We start from the raw sequence: 13628 nt of genomic DNA, 5'->3' as shown, positions 1-13628 counted from the left end.
ATAGCACTTTGTTTTTTAAGTGTCCATGCAGTAGTATTTGTGTACAGTGGATGGCGCTGTTTCACACTTGTTCTGAAGGTGACGGAACGTCTAGGGGAAGAAAAAGGTTCCAGGAAGTGCAACTAATACATCCATGAAGTGCAAGCAAGTTCATTTATTTCTTGCTGAGTTTGCAGGTTTGCAGAGACAATTGACAGCATGGAGCTATAACAAGACAGGATTGGTCGTATTTAGCTGGTTTCCTGCTTGTTATTGTAACCTGACGTGCCATATGCGCTCCGGGATGGTAGGTGGCGGTATGCACCTTGAATTTGGTTCGCGACCCACCATTAAACTAAGAGAAGAAGTAGAAGAAGAAGCCAGTTCATTGCTGTAGCTTTGAATGTGTGGTTTGTTCAGCTAGTTTGTGTGTTTAGGATAGGTAAGAATGTTATTAGAATAAGTTCGAATTGCAGGGGGAAAATGCCGATTCTAATACAAAAAAGACGAATCGAACGACCAAGTTCGACAAAAGAATTATTCGCCAGATATCCGCATTTACAGGTTGGTTTATTCTCTGTAAACGCTTGCTAGCTAGCCTGTATGCGGTGGTGTCCTTGTTAGAATTAACTATCATCAGCTTGCGGTTCATGTTGTCTGTCCATGCCAAGTAAATGCGTTGTAATTGTCAACATTTACAGACAAACGCCCGCGAATTTCGCTCTAAGGCGCTTGTAGATGTCGACCCAAAGTGCCTCCTATACGTCCAGCAAAGAGAGTTTGCAGCAACAACCCCAGAGGATAGTAAGTAGGCTGCTCCAGTACATGTGTACGGGCGACAACATTGTTTCCCCCGTGTGAATCAACTGCACACAGCAGACAGTACATGGGAAGTGACTCCCTCTTTTCCACCAGACTCCGTCGCTGTCATTGGCTCTGACGATGCAACTACTTGCCACCTTGTTCTGCTGCGACATACAGGTAAGTGGTCTATCTTTCAAGCATGATTGATTGACAGCTGTGATCCTCATGTTTGCTTTTTTGAGTGGACTTTTTGTTTCCGCCTGCTCAGTGGCCTTGTGGTTAGTGTCCGCCCTGAGACTGGGAGGTCGTGAGTTCGATCCCTGGCCAAGTCATACCAAAGACTATTAAAAAAAATGGTACCCATTGCCTCCCTGCTTGGGGGGGGGTAAATCACCAAAGGATTCCCGAGCGCGGCACTGCTGCTGCTCACCGCTCCCCCAGGGGATGGGTCAAATGCGGAGAACTAATTTCACCACCCTCAGGTCGGGTGTGTGACGATCATTGGGACTTTAACTTTAACTGCCAGGATCTGGAGCTGCTTGCCTTGCACACAGTGACGGCTCCAGGACATGGGACGAAGTTCCTCTCATCGTCAGAGCTGTCACTTCTCTAAGCAGCACTGCCAAGGAGGGCAGGTGAGAAAGATGCACACACACACACACACACACATGAACACGAATGCACAGACACATGCTCTCTCTCTTTAGAGCCAGGATAAAAGGTCTGGAGAGTTGACCACATACACACACATACATGACTAGAGACATCAGGAGTCTCCAACAGTGCTGGTTTGTGAGCTCTGCACACGCTGAAAAGGCTCATCTGTCCTCCCTGGTCTTCCAGACTGGAGCTCCACCTCGTCGGAGGGTTCGAAGACGAGTCCATGACGTCTCACAAACTAAGCCTTAACCTACTGGGTAAATCGACTGTGGTTCTCTCATTCTCTCCCCGCTCTTGCTACCACATTATCTGTCTCTGTCTTAATATAACACAATCATATAACATATGGAATATAATATATTGGAATATAATATACAAAGAATATTGTTCTTTGTATTATTGGTGCTTCCAGCGGCCTTTCACAAACAAAAAGAGGACATTCACCTTGAGACCTGCTGTATCACAGGTACCACCTGTTCATACTTGAGCTGCCTGTTGTCTTGTACAGTATTGTCGTTGTCTTATTAATTTGTCTTAACCACCGACCACTTAAACCACCTGTGAAAGTGCCGCAGCGCTGATGATCCCTCCTGCTCTGCCTCCCTCTGTAGAGATGAACGACGACACAGTGGACGGGATGCACAGACCCGTGGTGTACGGGATAGGTGAGTTGTCCGCGCGTTGCCAGCGAGCTTACGCAGGTGGGCCGACTTGCGTGCGCGCGTTGACTGTGTGCGTGTCGCGCAGGCGTCAACGTGAAGACGGGCGACGTGTTCCCCGCCTCGTTCCCCCAAAAAGGCCCGGCCGGAGAGCTGCGTTCGGCACGGACCTTCACTGGAGGACAGGTAGAACATTCCACCGGTTCCTACCTCAGATCCTATACCCTATGTACTGTATAGGTCCTTGGGGAAATCACTGATCTGACATGACGGGATTGGTGGCAGCTGTGTAATGAAGTACATGTTTTCACCTGTCCAGTTATGTTAGATCAGAGATTGCCTCAAAGGAGGGGAGGAAGGAAGGTTGCATCTCTAGAGAATTCGAGCAGGGCCATAGAGGAAGGAAGGTTGCATCTTAGAGAGTTTGAGCAGGCCCATAGGAAAGACTGAAAATCTTTGAGACCGTAGCCTACTTGAAACTAAATCAAGACTTATGCTGCGTTCACGTGGAATCCAGCAGACGGTAATACCAAACTGGATGTCATTTTAGTGGGCGAAAGCAGGACTGTAAAAATTAGGTGAGGCCAGCATTCCATCGGACTGTTTCCCGTGCCATCCAGAAGTTATTGTTCGTCTGCCTGTCTACTGTCTGCCTGATCCTAAGTGAACACAGCATTAGTCTTTTGCCTTTTATTTGCCTTTTATTATCAACTATGGATGGCTTTTTAAAATCAATGTCTTGTTGGATATTTTCCCCCTTAGGAAATTACCTTTCCGTGCCGAGTCGCTAAACGGAAAAATTGCAATGTGATATTGTAATAGAACCCAAACATCTCATTGTGTTATATGAAATATGATATGTAGGGACTGTCTTCCATACAGATGGCTGATATCTATGACTCAAGCAAAGGACTAGTGAAAATAGGCCCTTGCAAGTGGTCCTCCAACCTGGATATCGCCTTCTGGCTGTCACAAAATGATGACACCATCTTAAAGGTAAGGTCTGAGGGAAGGAAGGCATATTTTGACTCCACAATAAATTTTTATAATGTAGCCCTATATTACTTTATAGACGTCACTTCGTAGGACACTCATTTTCTAAGTGGTCCCTTTTCCTCTCCCTTTTGTGAACCATCTGTACGGTTTAAAGGTTGCATGTGGTAATATGTGGCTTACAACAAAATCTATATCCAGGCACTTACGTGGGTTTTTAGATATTGGTCTAGAACATCACTCAGCACTTCTTCACAGTGTATTAAGTGCTGGCTTCGTGGCCACCATAAAACACCCCTCGCGGTGACCGTGGCATCAGTATGTACAACGTGTGTGACAGCTTACGTGACCTCCCCCCCAGTATCTGTCCACCTCCCCCATGGCCGAGCCGCCTCACTTCGTCCAGCACATCAAGTCCACCATCCAGTTCCTCCTGCAGCACCCCAGCTCCGACAGCCTGTTCCCCGGCGGCCAGGCCCAGCTCTACCGCAGGACGGAGGACGGGGACTGGGAGAGGGTTCCCCAGCCATAGTGCCCCCCTGACCCCTACCCCCCCCCCACACACACACACACACACACAACTTAACATGACCTGGCTGGAACAGGTCTCTCCTTTACTCCCTGACTTATGGACGACACCGTGGTTCCGCAACCCCCCCCCCCACATCCTCCTTAACGCCACACATGGCTGACTATCGGTGTGTTTGTTTGTTTGTCTTAATTGGATGAGTGGAGGCGTCTTGGATGAATGACATCTTATTGGACGTGTGGGGGCGTCCAGGATGAACGACGCCGCTGTATCTACTGATTGGCTGCATGCCTGCGGCTGCCCCCGCCTGATTGGCTGGTACTGCCTCAGTGACGGGAGACGAGTGGTTCCGGCCTTCTTTTTCCTTGGGCCGTGTTTTCAAATTGTTTTTTTTGCGAGGGCAAACGTCTGCACTCTTGCAGTCAGCTGTTGTATTGCACTATGCACTGAATGTCTTCATCTAAGTCTTACTTACTTGCTGTCCTATTTCTGGTCATAGTAGATGCAAATTTCTGTATATGGCTAGGGTCTCTGTACAAACCAGAAATTTACTCAAAATGGAGAGCATGTTATTATGGAGTTCTTACACAGCAGCCACATAAGTGGATTGTGTAGTAGTTCTAGGAAGTTGTTGCTGAAAGATGGCATGAATCATATTCACTCCCATTAAACACCAACTTCATTACATGGTTTTACAACATTTTTGAAAATATTTCACATGCTCTACATTCTTTCTTGATATACCAACACAGACTGGAGTGTGACTTAGAATATAATGTGCTTTATTTTGTGTTTCTGGAGAAAATGGTATCGATACAAGTAGAATAGGCTATAGCAATGACTATAAGAATAAGAATAATATTTGTACCTCACCATTTGTGTATATACATGAGATATCTTTGTGGTTAGTAAGTTAAACCAACATGATGCAGGATCCTCTGGAATGTATGACTAAATGAATAAAAAGTGGCCAAATCCATCAGTATTTGAGTAGTGTTTGATTCAAACAGTTGTTTGTATTATTAAAAGATTAAGTAATGAATGAAAAGTGACCTGATGGCGGTTATTCAAACATTGTATAAGGAAGTTCACACCCTTTGTCGTGCAGTTGACTTGGTGGGCGGGGGATAAGCTTTCCTAGGGCAGGAAATGTGCTTCGACTGGCACTGCTTTATTCCATGGGTACAGTACAGTGTAGTCGAGTCACATGATAGGAAATAATTTCCGTCTATGATCGACACTGCATTGTAAGGAAAAGTCAGATGTAGGGTGAGTGCCAGCGTATACAGCATAATTAATATTTGTATTTGATTCATGTGCGTATTGTTTAAATTAATTCAAATGGAAAGACAAATGCGGAGGCTTAGTAAGGTGAAGGGGTGCGGATCAAGGAATCTAAAAAGATTTAGAATTAGATTCCTTGATCCACACCCTAGACTGACCAATATGGCTGCCAGGTGAATAAGGCGAATACCTCCTGAAGTCCAAAGTAGTGAATTTATCCTTCAACTAAACAGGCTTAACCAAATATTATAATGAGAAAACACCTGTTCAAAAGAACTAGTGTTAAAAAGTTCAGTTTAAGTTAAAAGTTATACGATTCCAAATCAGGCTTTTTTCTTCACTTGACACATGAGAAAGAAGGAACTTACAGGAACCCGAAGCCACTCCTTTGTTATCTTGGCTGTGTGCTTAGGGTCGTTGTCCTGTTGGAAGGTGAACCTTCACCCCAGTCTGAGGTCCAGAGCGCTCTGGAGCAGGTTTTTCCTCAAGGATCTCTCTGTGCATCGCTGCATTCATCTCTCCCTCAGTCGTGACTAGTCTCCCAGTTCCTGCTGCTGAAAAACATCCCCACAGCATGATTCTGCCACCACCATGCTTCACTGTAGGGATGGTATTGGCCAGGTGATACCACCATGCTTCACTGTAGGGATGGTATTGGCCAGGTGATACCACCATGCTTCACTGTAGGGATGGTATTAGCCAGGTGATCATAGGCGATTTTACCCTCTGAGAGTAGGGGGGCAACATTTTGACGTGAGAAAAAAAACAAAACAGTTCTGCCGTCTCGTCCCATCTATTTACAAAGAATACAAGTTGTGAACAGTATGCTAATAAGAAATCCGTATGACAATTCAATATGTACAACGCATCAAACTTCATCTAGACACCACGATCATGTCAATATGACTTTATGACCGAGCACTAGGCCATACCCAACATCACAACATCAAACTGCAACTGCCTGCTGGGGCTAGCTTCCTCGCCGATGGTGATGTTGCTAGTGCTAGTGCTAGCTTTGATAGCCTCTGGAGCACTTCTGCATTCGATTGCACCTGCTGCGCTGTCATTTCGAGTGGTAGCTTCTTCATTAGCATTGCCAGATTTTATTTTATTTTATGAAGAAGTGGTAAATTGTTTTTATAGCTCTTTTTGCCATTATGAGCAGGTTGGCTAGTTGTAGCTTGTTGAGCACTGAGCAGTACAGTCAGATCTCATTTTTTTCCACGGACGAGTTGTGCCATTAGTGGATTATGAATATATATATATTTTTAAAGGTAGCCTAGTTTAAGTAATAAATACACTTTTAAAATTAATGATGATCTAACACAAACTGGTACAAACCACAATTATGTATTTAATAATTGTGTTAGTAAAAAAAGAAAGTTTTTTTTTTTTTTTTTTTTAAGAATCTGAGCAGAGTTGGGCTGTCCAATCAGGGGGGGCACTTGCCCCCCCTGCCCCCCCTATAAAATCGCCAATGCTTGTGATGATACCACCATGCTTCACTGTAGGGATGGTATTAACCAGGTGATGATACCACCATGCTTCACTGTAGGGATGGTATTAACCAGGTGATGATACCACCATGCTTCACTGTAGGGATGATATCGACCAGGTGATGATACCACCATGCTTCACTGTAGGGATGGTATCGGCCAGGTGATGATACCACCATGCTTCTCTGTAGGGATAATATCGGCCAGGTGATGATACCACCATGCTTCACTGTAGGGATGGTATCGGCCAGGTGATGATACCACCATGCTTCTCTGTAGGGATGGTATTAACCAGGTGATGATACCACCATGCTTCTCTGTAGGGATGATATCGGCCAGGTGATGATACCACCATGCTTCTCTGTAGGGATGATATCGGCCAGGTGATGAGCGGTGCCTGGTTTCCTCCAGACATGCCACTTGGCATTCAGATCAAAGAGTTCAATCTTGGTTTTATCAGACTAGAGAATTTTGTTCCTCATGGTCTGAGAATCCTTTAGGTGCCTTTTGGCAAACTCCAAGCAGGCTGTCATGTGCCTTTTACTGAGGAGGGGCTTCCATCTGGCCACTCGTACCATAAAAGCCTGATTGATGGAGTGTTGCAGAGATGGTTGTCCTTCTGGAAGGTTCTCCCATCTCCAAAGACGAACGCTGGAGCTCTGTCAGAGTGACCATCGGGTTCTTGGTCACCCAGGTTCAGGTTCATGTCAGACTGAAAATGGGTCTGATAAGTCTGAGAAGGCTGTTTTACATTTTTCTGAATATAAATGTATGCAAATTATTTTTGATGTACATTTCCATATCAATTATTCACCCTAATTAGCACTCATGACCTCCTGAACCTGGATTCATTTTGCCATTAACAAAGAATAAATGCATTGTTAAGCCATTTCCCACCAAAAATGTTGAACTGCTGAACTTGTAATATTTTCAATATACTTCAATATTTTGAAAGAGAGTGCACCTGCAACCACCAACATCAGCATGGACGAGTCATCAGGCAAGGAGAGAGACTCTGAGAAGAAGAGTGATGGTGATGATGCCAACACAACCTGCAGTGAGTATGACTTCCCCAAAAAAAGACTTTCACTTTAACCCAGACAGCCAGACAGCCTGTCTGAACGTTTGTATGAATACAAATGGCTCTTTCATTCAAAGACGGTGATGAGGGGCCTCTGAAGAGGCTGACTGCAGAGCTGCAGAAAGCCATGGACATGGGCGTCATTAGTCGTGACCTGGAACATACCATAGCAGAGCTGGGAAGAGAGGCGGATGTTGTGAAGGAGAGGGTGGAAAGAGGGCAGCGGAGAGAAGAGGAACTGAAAGAAAAAATCGACGGGCTTCAAATTGAGATATTCAAGCAGCAACTGGATAAGCTCAAACACACCCTGGCATTGCTTTGTATCGTTGAATGTGTGATGGTTATAGCGTATTTCACAGACATGGAAATGGTGTCAGCAGCGATGTATGTGGTGAGTGTAATTCTCATGTCAATTTGTGTTATTGTTTTCCTACTTGGTGCAGTTTGGCGCTGGGAGCGAGCCATGAAGAGCTATCGGTATTTTGAGAAGCTGCAGTCAGTAGCAGAGAGAGACAGGTTTCAATATTCATCATCATTAATGGAGATGATAAAGAAGGAGGTATGGTAACTCCTGGTTTTATTTCAGGGCTCCCTATGTAGATGCCTACAGTATAGTATGTGTAAGGAAGGAACTCATCCAGATTATTTTTTAATATTCCCTATTTTATCAAAGTGTCTGTATTTCTTTGTGTAAGGGCCCTCTTTTTATCATTCTATTATTACCGTTCATACTTTACCACAGTGAACATGTATTTTAATTTTGCAAACATTAACACCCAGTGCAGTTAAGTGTCCAGTTATTGAGTGTTTTGTGTGTCTGTGCGAGTGATTATGTGTGACTCGGGTGTGAACTGTAAACTTTACATTTAATACATAGAATACATCACACATACAGTACAATCATGTTCCACATTCATTAGTGAGCCCAAATGCATCCCATCACACACTGTTCCCCAACACGTCCCTGTAACACTGCAGGATTGGCTAAATGAATTGTAAGCCCCTCCCACCAATTCAAATTGACCACAAGTGTGCAAAGGTGAATGGTCAAGGGAGACCTGAGAACCGGTGTGTTTTATTCTTGGTCTTGGTCATTTTACCCTTGTTTTACCATTTTAGCTCTGTCTGTTTTTAGCCTGTATTTGTTTTTTTTCCAAAATAAAAGCTAATTTTAGAAGAACCTGCTCCTGTTTAATTTGTGTGGGGCATTGGCCAGCCCTGCCCCTATGTCACCCACTACCGAACCATCCACTAACCCTAACCCCAATATGAATCACTTGTATATGTAATAGCCTACTGTATATCAACAGAGTTGCTGTTAATAGTTTGTTAAACGTTTTAGAATCTATAATGTTCTCAGAAAAGGTACACTAGGTAGGTGTACAATTATTTATTTATTTACACGCAGTCAGTCAGCTATCTGACTATCTATCTATCTCAGGACTATATTGCCATACAACCAAGGTTGCTGGTACTGTAGCAACAGTAGTTAAAGTGTTCTTATCGTATGTACTTTGTGGTCATGTCCATTGAATGTGGCTGGTGTAACTGCAATGTGCCCTCGGGGAGTAATGAAGTACCCTACCGGTGTACCTGATTTTCAGGGACATTCAGGGACATCAAGGCCCAATCCCAATACTCCCCCTTAACCCTAGCCCCTAATTTTTGATTGATTGATTAATTTATTGATAGTTTAAAAATACATCAGTACCTTAAAAGGCCAAAAGGTTATCACAAAAATGCCAGAGGCTTGTTCCCATTGTGGTCCATAAGTAAACATATGCCATCTTGACAATCTATCATCAACATTTAATTTATTTTTACATTTTTTTCTATCTTTATTGTTAAAAGAATGTAGCCAATCCATGTTCACCATCGTGGTCTCTCATGCTGTTTCTCTATCGTGGAGAAACAGCATAAAAAATCCCAATTTAACCCCTGATTATAGTGACATATCTGACCAGGACAGAACAAGACAGATTAATCAATTGAACAGCGAGAAAGCATGTTTACACATTGTCTGTTAATGTTATTTCTTTGTGGGCAAAAAAGAAAAATGCTGACCACTATAGCAGAATCCCATTCTGTGTATATTTTTGTACTTTGATATTCTGTTTATTTAGCATTTAGTAGGAAAGGAAGGAAGACACCATTATTGTACATTTCCATAGGCTATTTATATAACATTTCAGTTCTTCTTCATTTAAGTTAATAATAATAATAATAATACATCAAACTTGTATAGCGCTTTTCAAAGTCGCTTTACATTACACAATACAATACATAGCTTTATTAAATCAGAAATAGGGTTAGAGACAAAGAAAATTAGTTAAAATCAAACAGCAAAAGGGGGGGGGGTTAGATGGGGAAAGCAAGTGTGAAAAGGTGAGTTTTGAGCGCAGTTTTAAAAGAAGAAAGGGTGGGGGAGGTTTTGATGTGGGAGGGTAGTGAATTCCACAGGGTGGGGGCAGCGACCGAGAAAGCCCGCTCACCCCAGGTCCGGCGCTTTGTCTTGGGAACTTGCAGCAGGTTGGCAGTAGCGGACCTGAGGGATCGGCAGGGGACGTGGTGGTGGAGGAGATCAGCAAGGTAGGGAGGGGCAGGTTGTTGAGGGCCTTGTAGGTGTTGAGCAGAATTTTAATGTCGATTCTGTGTTTGGCTGGTAGCCAGTGAAGCTCATGGAGGGCTGGTGTGATGTGTGAAGTTATACAGTAGTTATAAAGTGGGCATGACCATTTCATCTAAAAGATCCATAGTTAGCTACAAACAAGAATGCTACCTGCTAACTCAATCAAGTGTTTACATAAGCCACTGTGTCTTGGTGTACTTACTTCACCATCTAAAGCAGTGGTCTCAAACTCAAATTGGCTTGGGCCACTGCTGGTATTGTCATCTCATAGGAGGGCCATTTAAACGTTCAAGTATTACTACTGTAACCATAAGAAAGTGCAATATTTCTGAAAATGATTTTTTTATTTCCATAACTAGACTCACAAGTCAGTCTCATGGTCTCATGCACAACTCCAGTACTTCCTGAAATTAGACATGCTTCTCTATTTCCTGTCTTACTCTAACTGTCTAACTACAAGCATAAGCAAGTAAAATCAGATTACAAGGTAATAAATCATTAACAGGAATATATATTTAGAAGGAGTGTGATAAGCAGGCCTAGTCTCATCACTCACCCTATACGGCCCTGCCCTGACAACTCTCAGCTTGCCCCCTAGATCCCCGCTGTAATGATACAGAGTCCTCTTCCACAATGCCACTCTCCAGTAACGATTCTTCTTTTCACTCAGCAAGGTCCGAGGGAGAGAGTAGTGACTCTACTCTAGGCTGGAACCGGGGGAATCGAGTCCAAATGCCACACGGATGGTGGGCTGGGGCTGGGGAGGCTTTGCCTCCGGGACCTCTGATAAAGGCCAGCGGTCAGGCGGCCCTGCCCTAGACTCACGAGGCCAAGATCGGGGAACCTCAGGCTCACGGGGGGTTGGTTGGGGTTCCAGGGATTGTAATTCTCTATCTTTCTTGACAAGAGAAACTACAGCCGCCTGGCTCTGGGGACTGCGGCCGCCTTGATCTCGTGAGATTATCGTTACCGGCGCGTGCATGACGTCAGAGCAAGTCAGACGCAGTCGGGTCCACCTCGGACATAAAACTAACCGACATGCACGTGCGCCGACCACCGCTGATGCGCAGCACTGGCTCATCTCGAACGCACCTGTTGGCACGCTATCCCATTTAATTTATGGCCCTGCACCCTCTGGCCCTTCCAGCTGGCGTCAATTAAGTGCTCAGGCCTCAGGCCGCAAGTGCGAGGGGCCGCAAGGGTGGTTTGCGCACTCAGATTGGGATTCAGCTATACTGTTCTCCATGTTTAGTAATGAATGACGGCTTTTTCTTTTCCTTGCAGATCAGACAGGTAGCACTTCCATTGAACTCCACAAAAAAATACTGCAATGTCGATCTTTCTTGAAACTGTCTGTGTTCCTAACGTTAGTTAACCATGAAAACAACCTCTCGGTGGCTAGCTGCATTCCGTTCAAATAGTTCATACTTCATAGTCGCGTGTGGATTGATTGCACCTGACTGCATCACACACCTTGCGCGCTGTGCACAATAACAGAATTTACCCCCACGTATGTGCAGCTTGAATTTCGCATTGTAGGCCTGCGTGCCGGCGCAAAATTAAATTATTTTGTAGGCCGGATTATATTATATTTTTGACATCACGTCGCGGGCCGGATGGAAGGGTGAGGCAGGCCGGATCAACAGCAGCAAAATAGCTAACGTTATAGGACCACAGTTAACCACGACAGCTACCATTAATGTTATGGAAGCTGCTGCTAGTTGTGAGCTCATGAGCTAACTGGCTATCACGGTCTTATTGTGCTGGATTAGCATTGGAAGCATTGGAACTGATGTGTCCAGGTGACAAGACAGTTCACAGCTATTTCGGTAGCATGGCTGATTCCCTCCCACTAACCAGTCCTTAAGAGAAACAAGCCAGCCCCGCCGAAAGCCAGGCTGGACCTGGCCTGTTTTTGTGCATGGCTGTAAGCCAGCGCACCTAGGATAGCGTTTGTCCGGTTATCACTCCCTCCCTCCCTCCGGTCAATGTTGACCTGCATTTCTCTGTTGGCACCAAAATAAATAAAGAAGGACACCAAAATCAACCCACGTTCTCCACTGCACAAATAGAGTAGCGGTGAGAGCTTTGGAAATCGGGGTTCAAGGCCCTGGTGGGGATGTGACTTTATGGGACTAAACCCCAAACCTCCACATGTTCATCCTTTCACTCCGACCTTTACCCCTCGCCTTATAGGTCAGATCCTGTCCCAACCCCAACCCTTATTCTAACCCCAACCCACATTAGGGACTGGCAGAAGGACACTGTCATAGAAATTGATTGTTATCATCAGCTTTGTCCCAGTTTCACTCTACCTCCCTCAACATTTCACATGCAAAACCTCTAGCTGTGCTAACCTCATTTATAACAGGATGACAGGATGACTTTCAGTCTGGCCTACAGTGACCTTTCTTTGTTCTATTGTCCCCCAGATATACCTCCCTTTCTAATATCACGTGTCTGAACTCTTGACCATTGTTGATGACGTCTGACCATTTATTATGACGTGTGCAGATGGGTTAGCCAATCACATCTCTGGAAGCGTCATACCTGTGTACTGCTTGAATATAAGACCACGCAACACCTTTCTGTTTCACTTCTGTTTGGATGAACCACTCACGTGTGTTATCCTGAAGTCCTCTGGGCTCGTATGTTTTCTTAATAAATCAGACTTAACCTCTTTGAGCGAACCTTGGCAAATCCTTTACTTTCGACCAGATTTATTTCCACTACAACACCAAAACCAATCTGGTGAGCTCCACTGCACAAGTAGAGTAGTGGTGAGAGCATTGGACTCCCACCTGGGAGACCGGGGTTCAAGGCCTCGGTGGGGATGACTTTATAGGACTATACCCCAAACCTCCACACGTTCCTCCTTTCACTCCAATCTTTTTATCCCTTACCTTTGTCCAGAAACAGAAGTTGAACCAATTGCAGCTAAATAGCTAACGTTAAAGGAATCATCAGTGTAACTGCTTTAGCCACTGACCGCTTAATTAATCGATTAATGTTATGGAATCTGCTGCTAGTTGTTGTGAGCCCATGAGCTAACTGGCTATCCCGCTCTTATTGTGCTGGATTAGCATTGGAAGCATTAGAACTGATGTGTCCAGGTGACAAGACCTATCTTAATTTAACAGACATTATTTTATGTCATTTCAATTCAGAGCATGACTAGCTTCCGTTCTACCAGTCCTGAACAGAAACAAGCCAGCCACGCACATAAGCCAGGCTGGACCTGGCCCCGCGAGCGTTAATGTTCACAGCCCTAATAAAAAGGCAAGGCAGCTTTCTCTCTTCTCAGGAAACTGAGGAGCTTCAATGCCAGAAAATACACCCTGACCATACAGGTCACTTGCTGAATGTTCTCACATTGGAGACACTCAATTGCAGCCCCAGAACCCACTGTATACAACCAGTCCCTAACCAAAAAGGCAACCCAGATGTATAATGACCCCACCCACCCCCTTCACTCATCCCAGCTGTTGCCACCTGACAGGAGACTCAAGGTCCC

At 44.7% G+C, this 13628-nt stretch overlaps 1 protein-coding gene and 1 long non-coding RNA gene across 2 annotated transcripts; both read left to right on the top strand.

Moving 5' to 3' along the window:
* Positions 1–395: 395 nt before the first annotated feature.
* On the top strand, positions 396–3751 carry ntan1 (N-terminal asparagine amidase). The gene is made up of 10 exons (XM_084440677.1): positions 396–543; positions 681–783; positions 895–960; positions 1310–1418; positions 1627–1700; positions 1856–1909; positions 2055–2108; positions 2191–2288; positions 2985–3098; positions 3457–3751. Exons 1-10 carry the CDS (start codon positions 463–465, stop codon positions 3625–3627), a joined length of 924 nt encoding a protein of 307 aa, XP_084296803.1. The 5' UTR covers positions 396–462; the 3' UTR covers positions 3628–3751.
* A 941-nt stretch (positions 3752–4692) lies between these two features.
* Positions 4693–8614, top strand: LOC311311055. The gene is made up of 3 exons (XR_014630533.1): positions 4693–4893; positions 7360–7461; positions 7563–8614. It is a non-coding gene; the product is annotated as an uncharacterized lncRNA (long non-coding RNA).
* Positions 8615–13628: the final 5014 nt, after the last annotated feature.

This window comes from Borostomias antarcticus (assembly GCF_949987555.1).
Source record: "Borostomias antarcticus genome assembly, chromosome: 7".
NCBI lineage: Eukaryota > Metazoa > Chordata > Actinopteri > Stomiiformes > Stomiidae > Borostomias > Borostomias antarcticus.
Note: the sequence above shows the minus strand (reverse complement) of the source record. Positions and strands in the feature narration are given on the sequence as shown.

Coding starts and splice junctions, on each gene's coding strand:
- ntan1 (XM_084440677.1), top strand. CDS start 463: ATGCCGATTCTAATACAAAAAAGACGAATCGAACGACCAAGTTCGACA. Junction 1,701..1,855: donor ACTAAGCCTTAACCTACTGG/GTAAATCGACTG, acceptor TGGTGCTTCCAG/CGGCCTTTCACAAACAAAAA. Junction 2,109..2,190: donor ACCCGTGGTGTACGGGATAG/GTGAGTTGTCCG, acceptor CGTGTCGCGCAG/GCGTCAACGTGAAGACGGGC.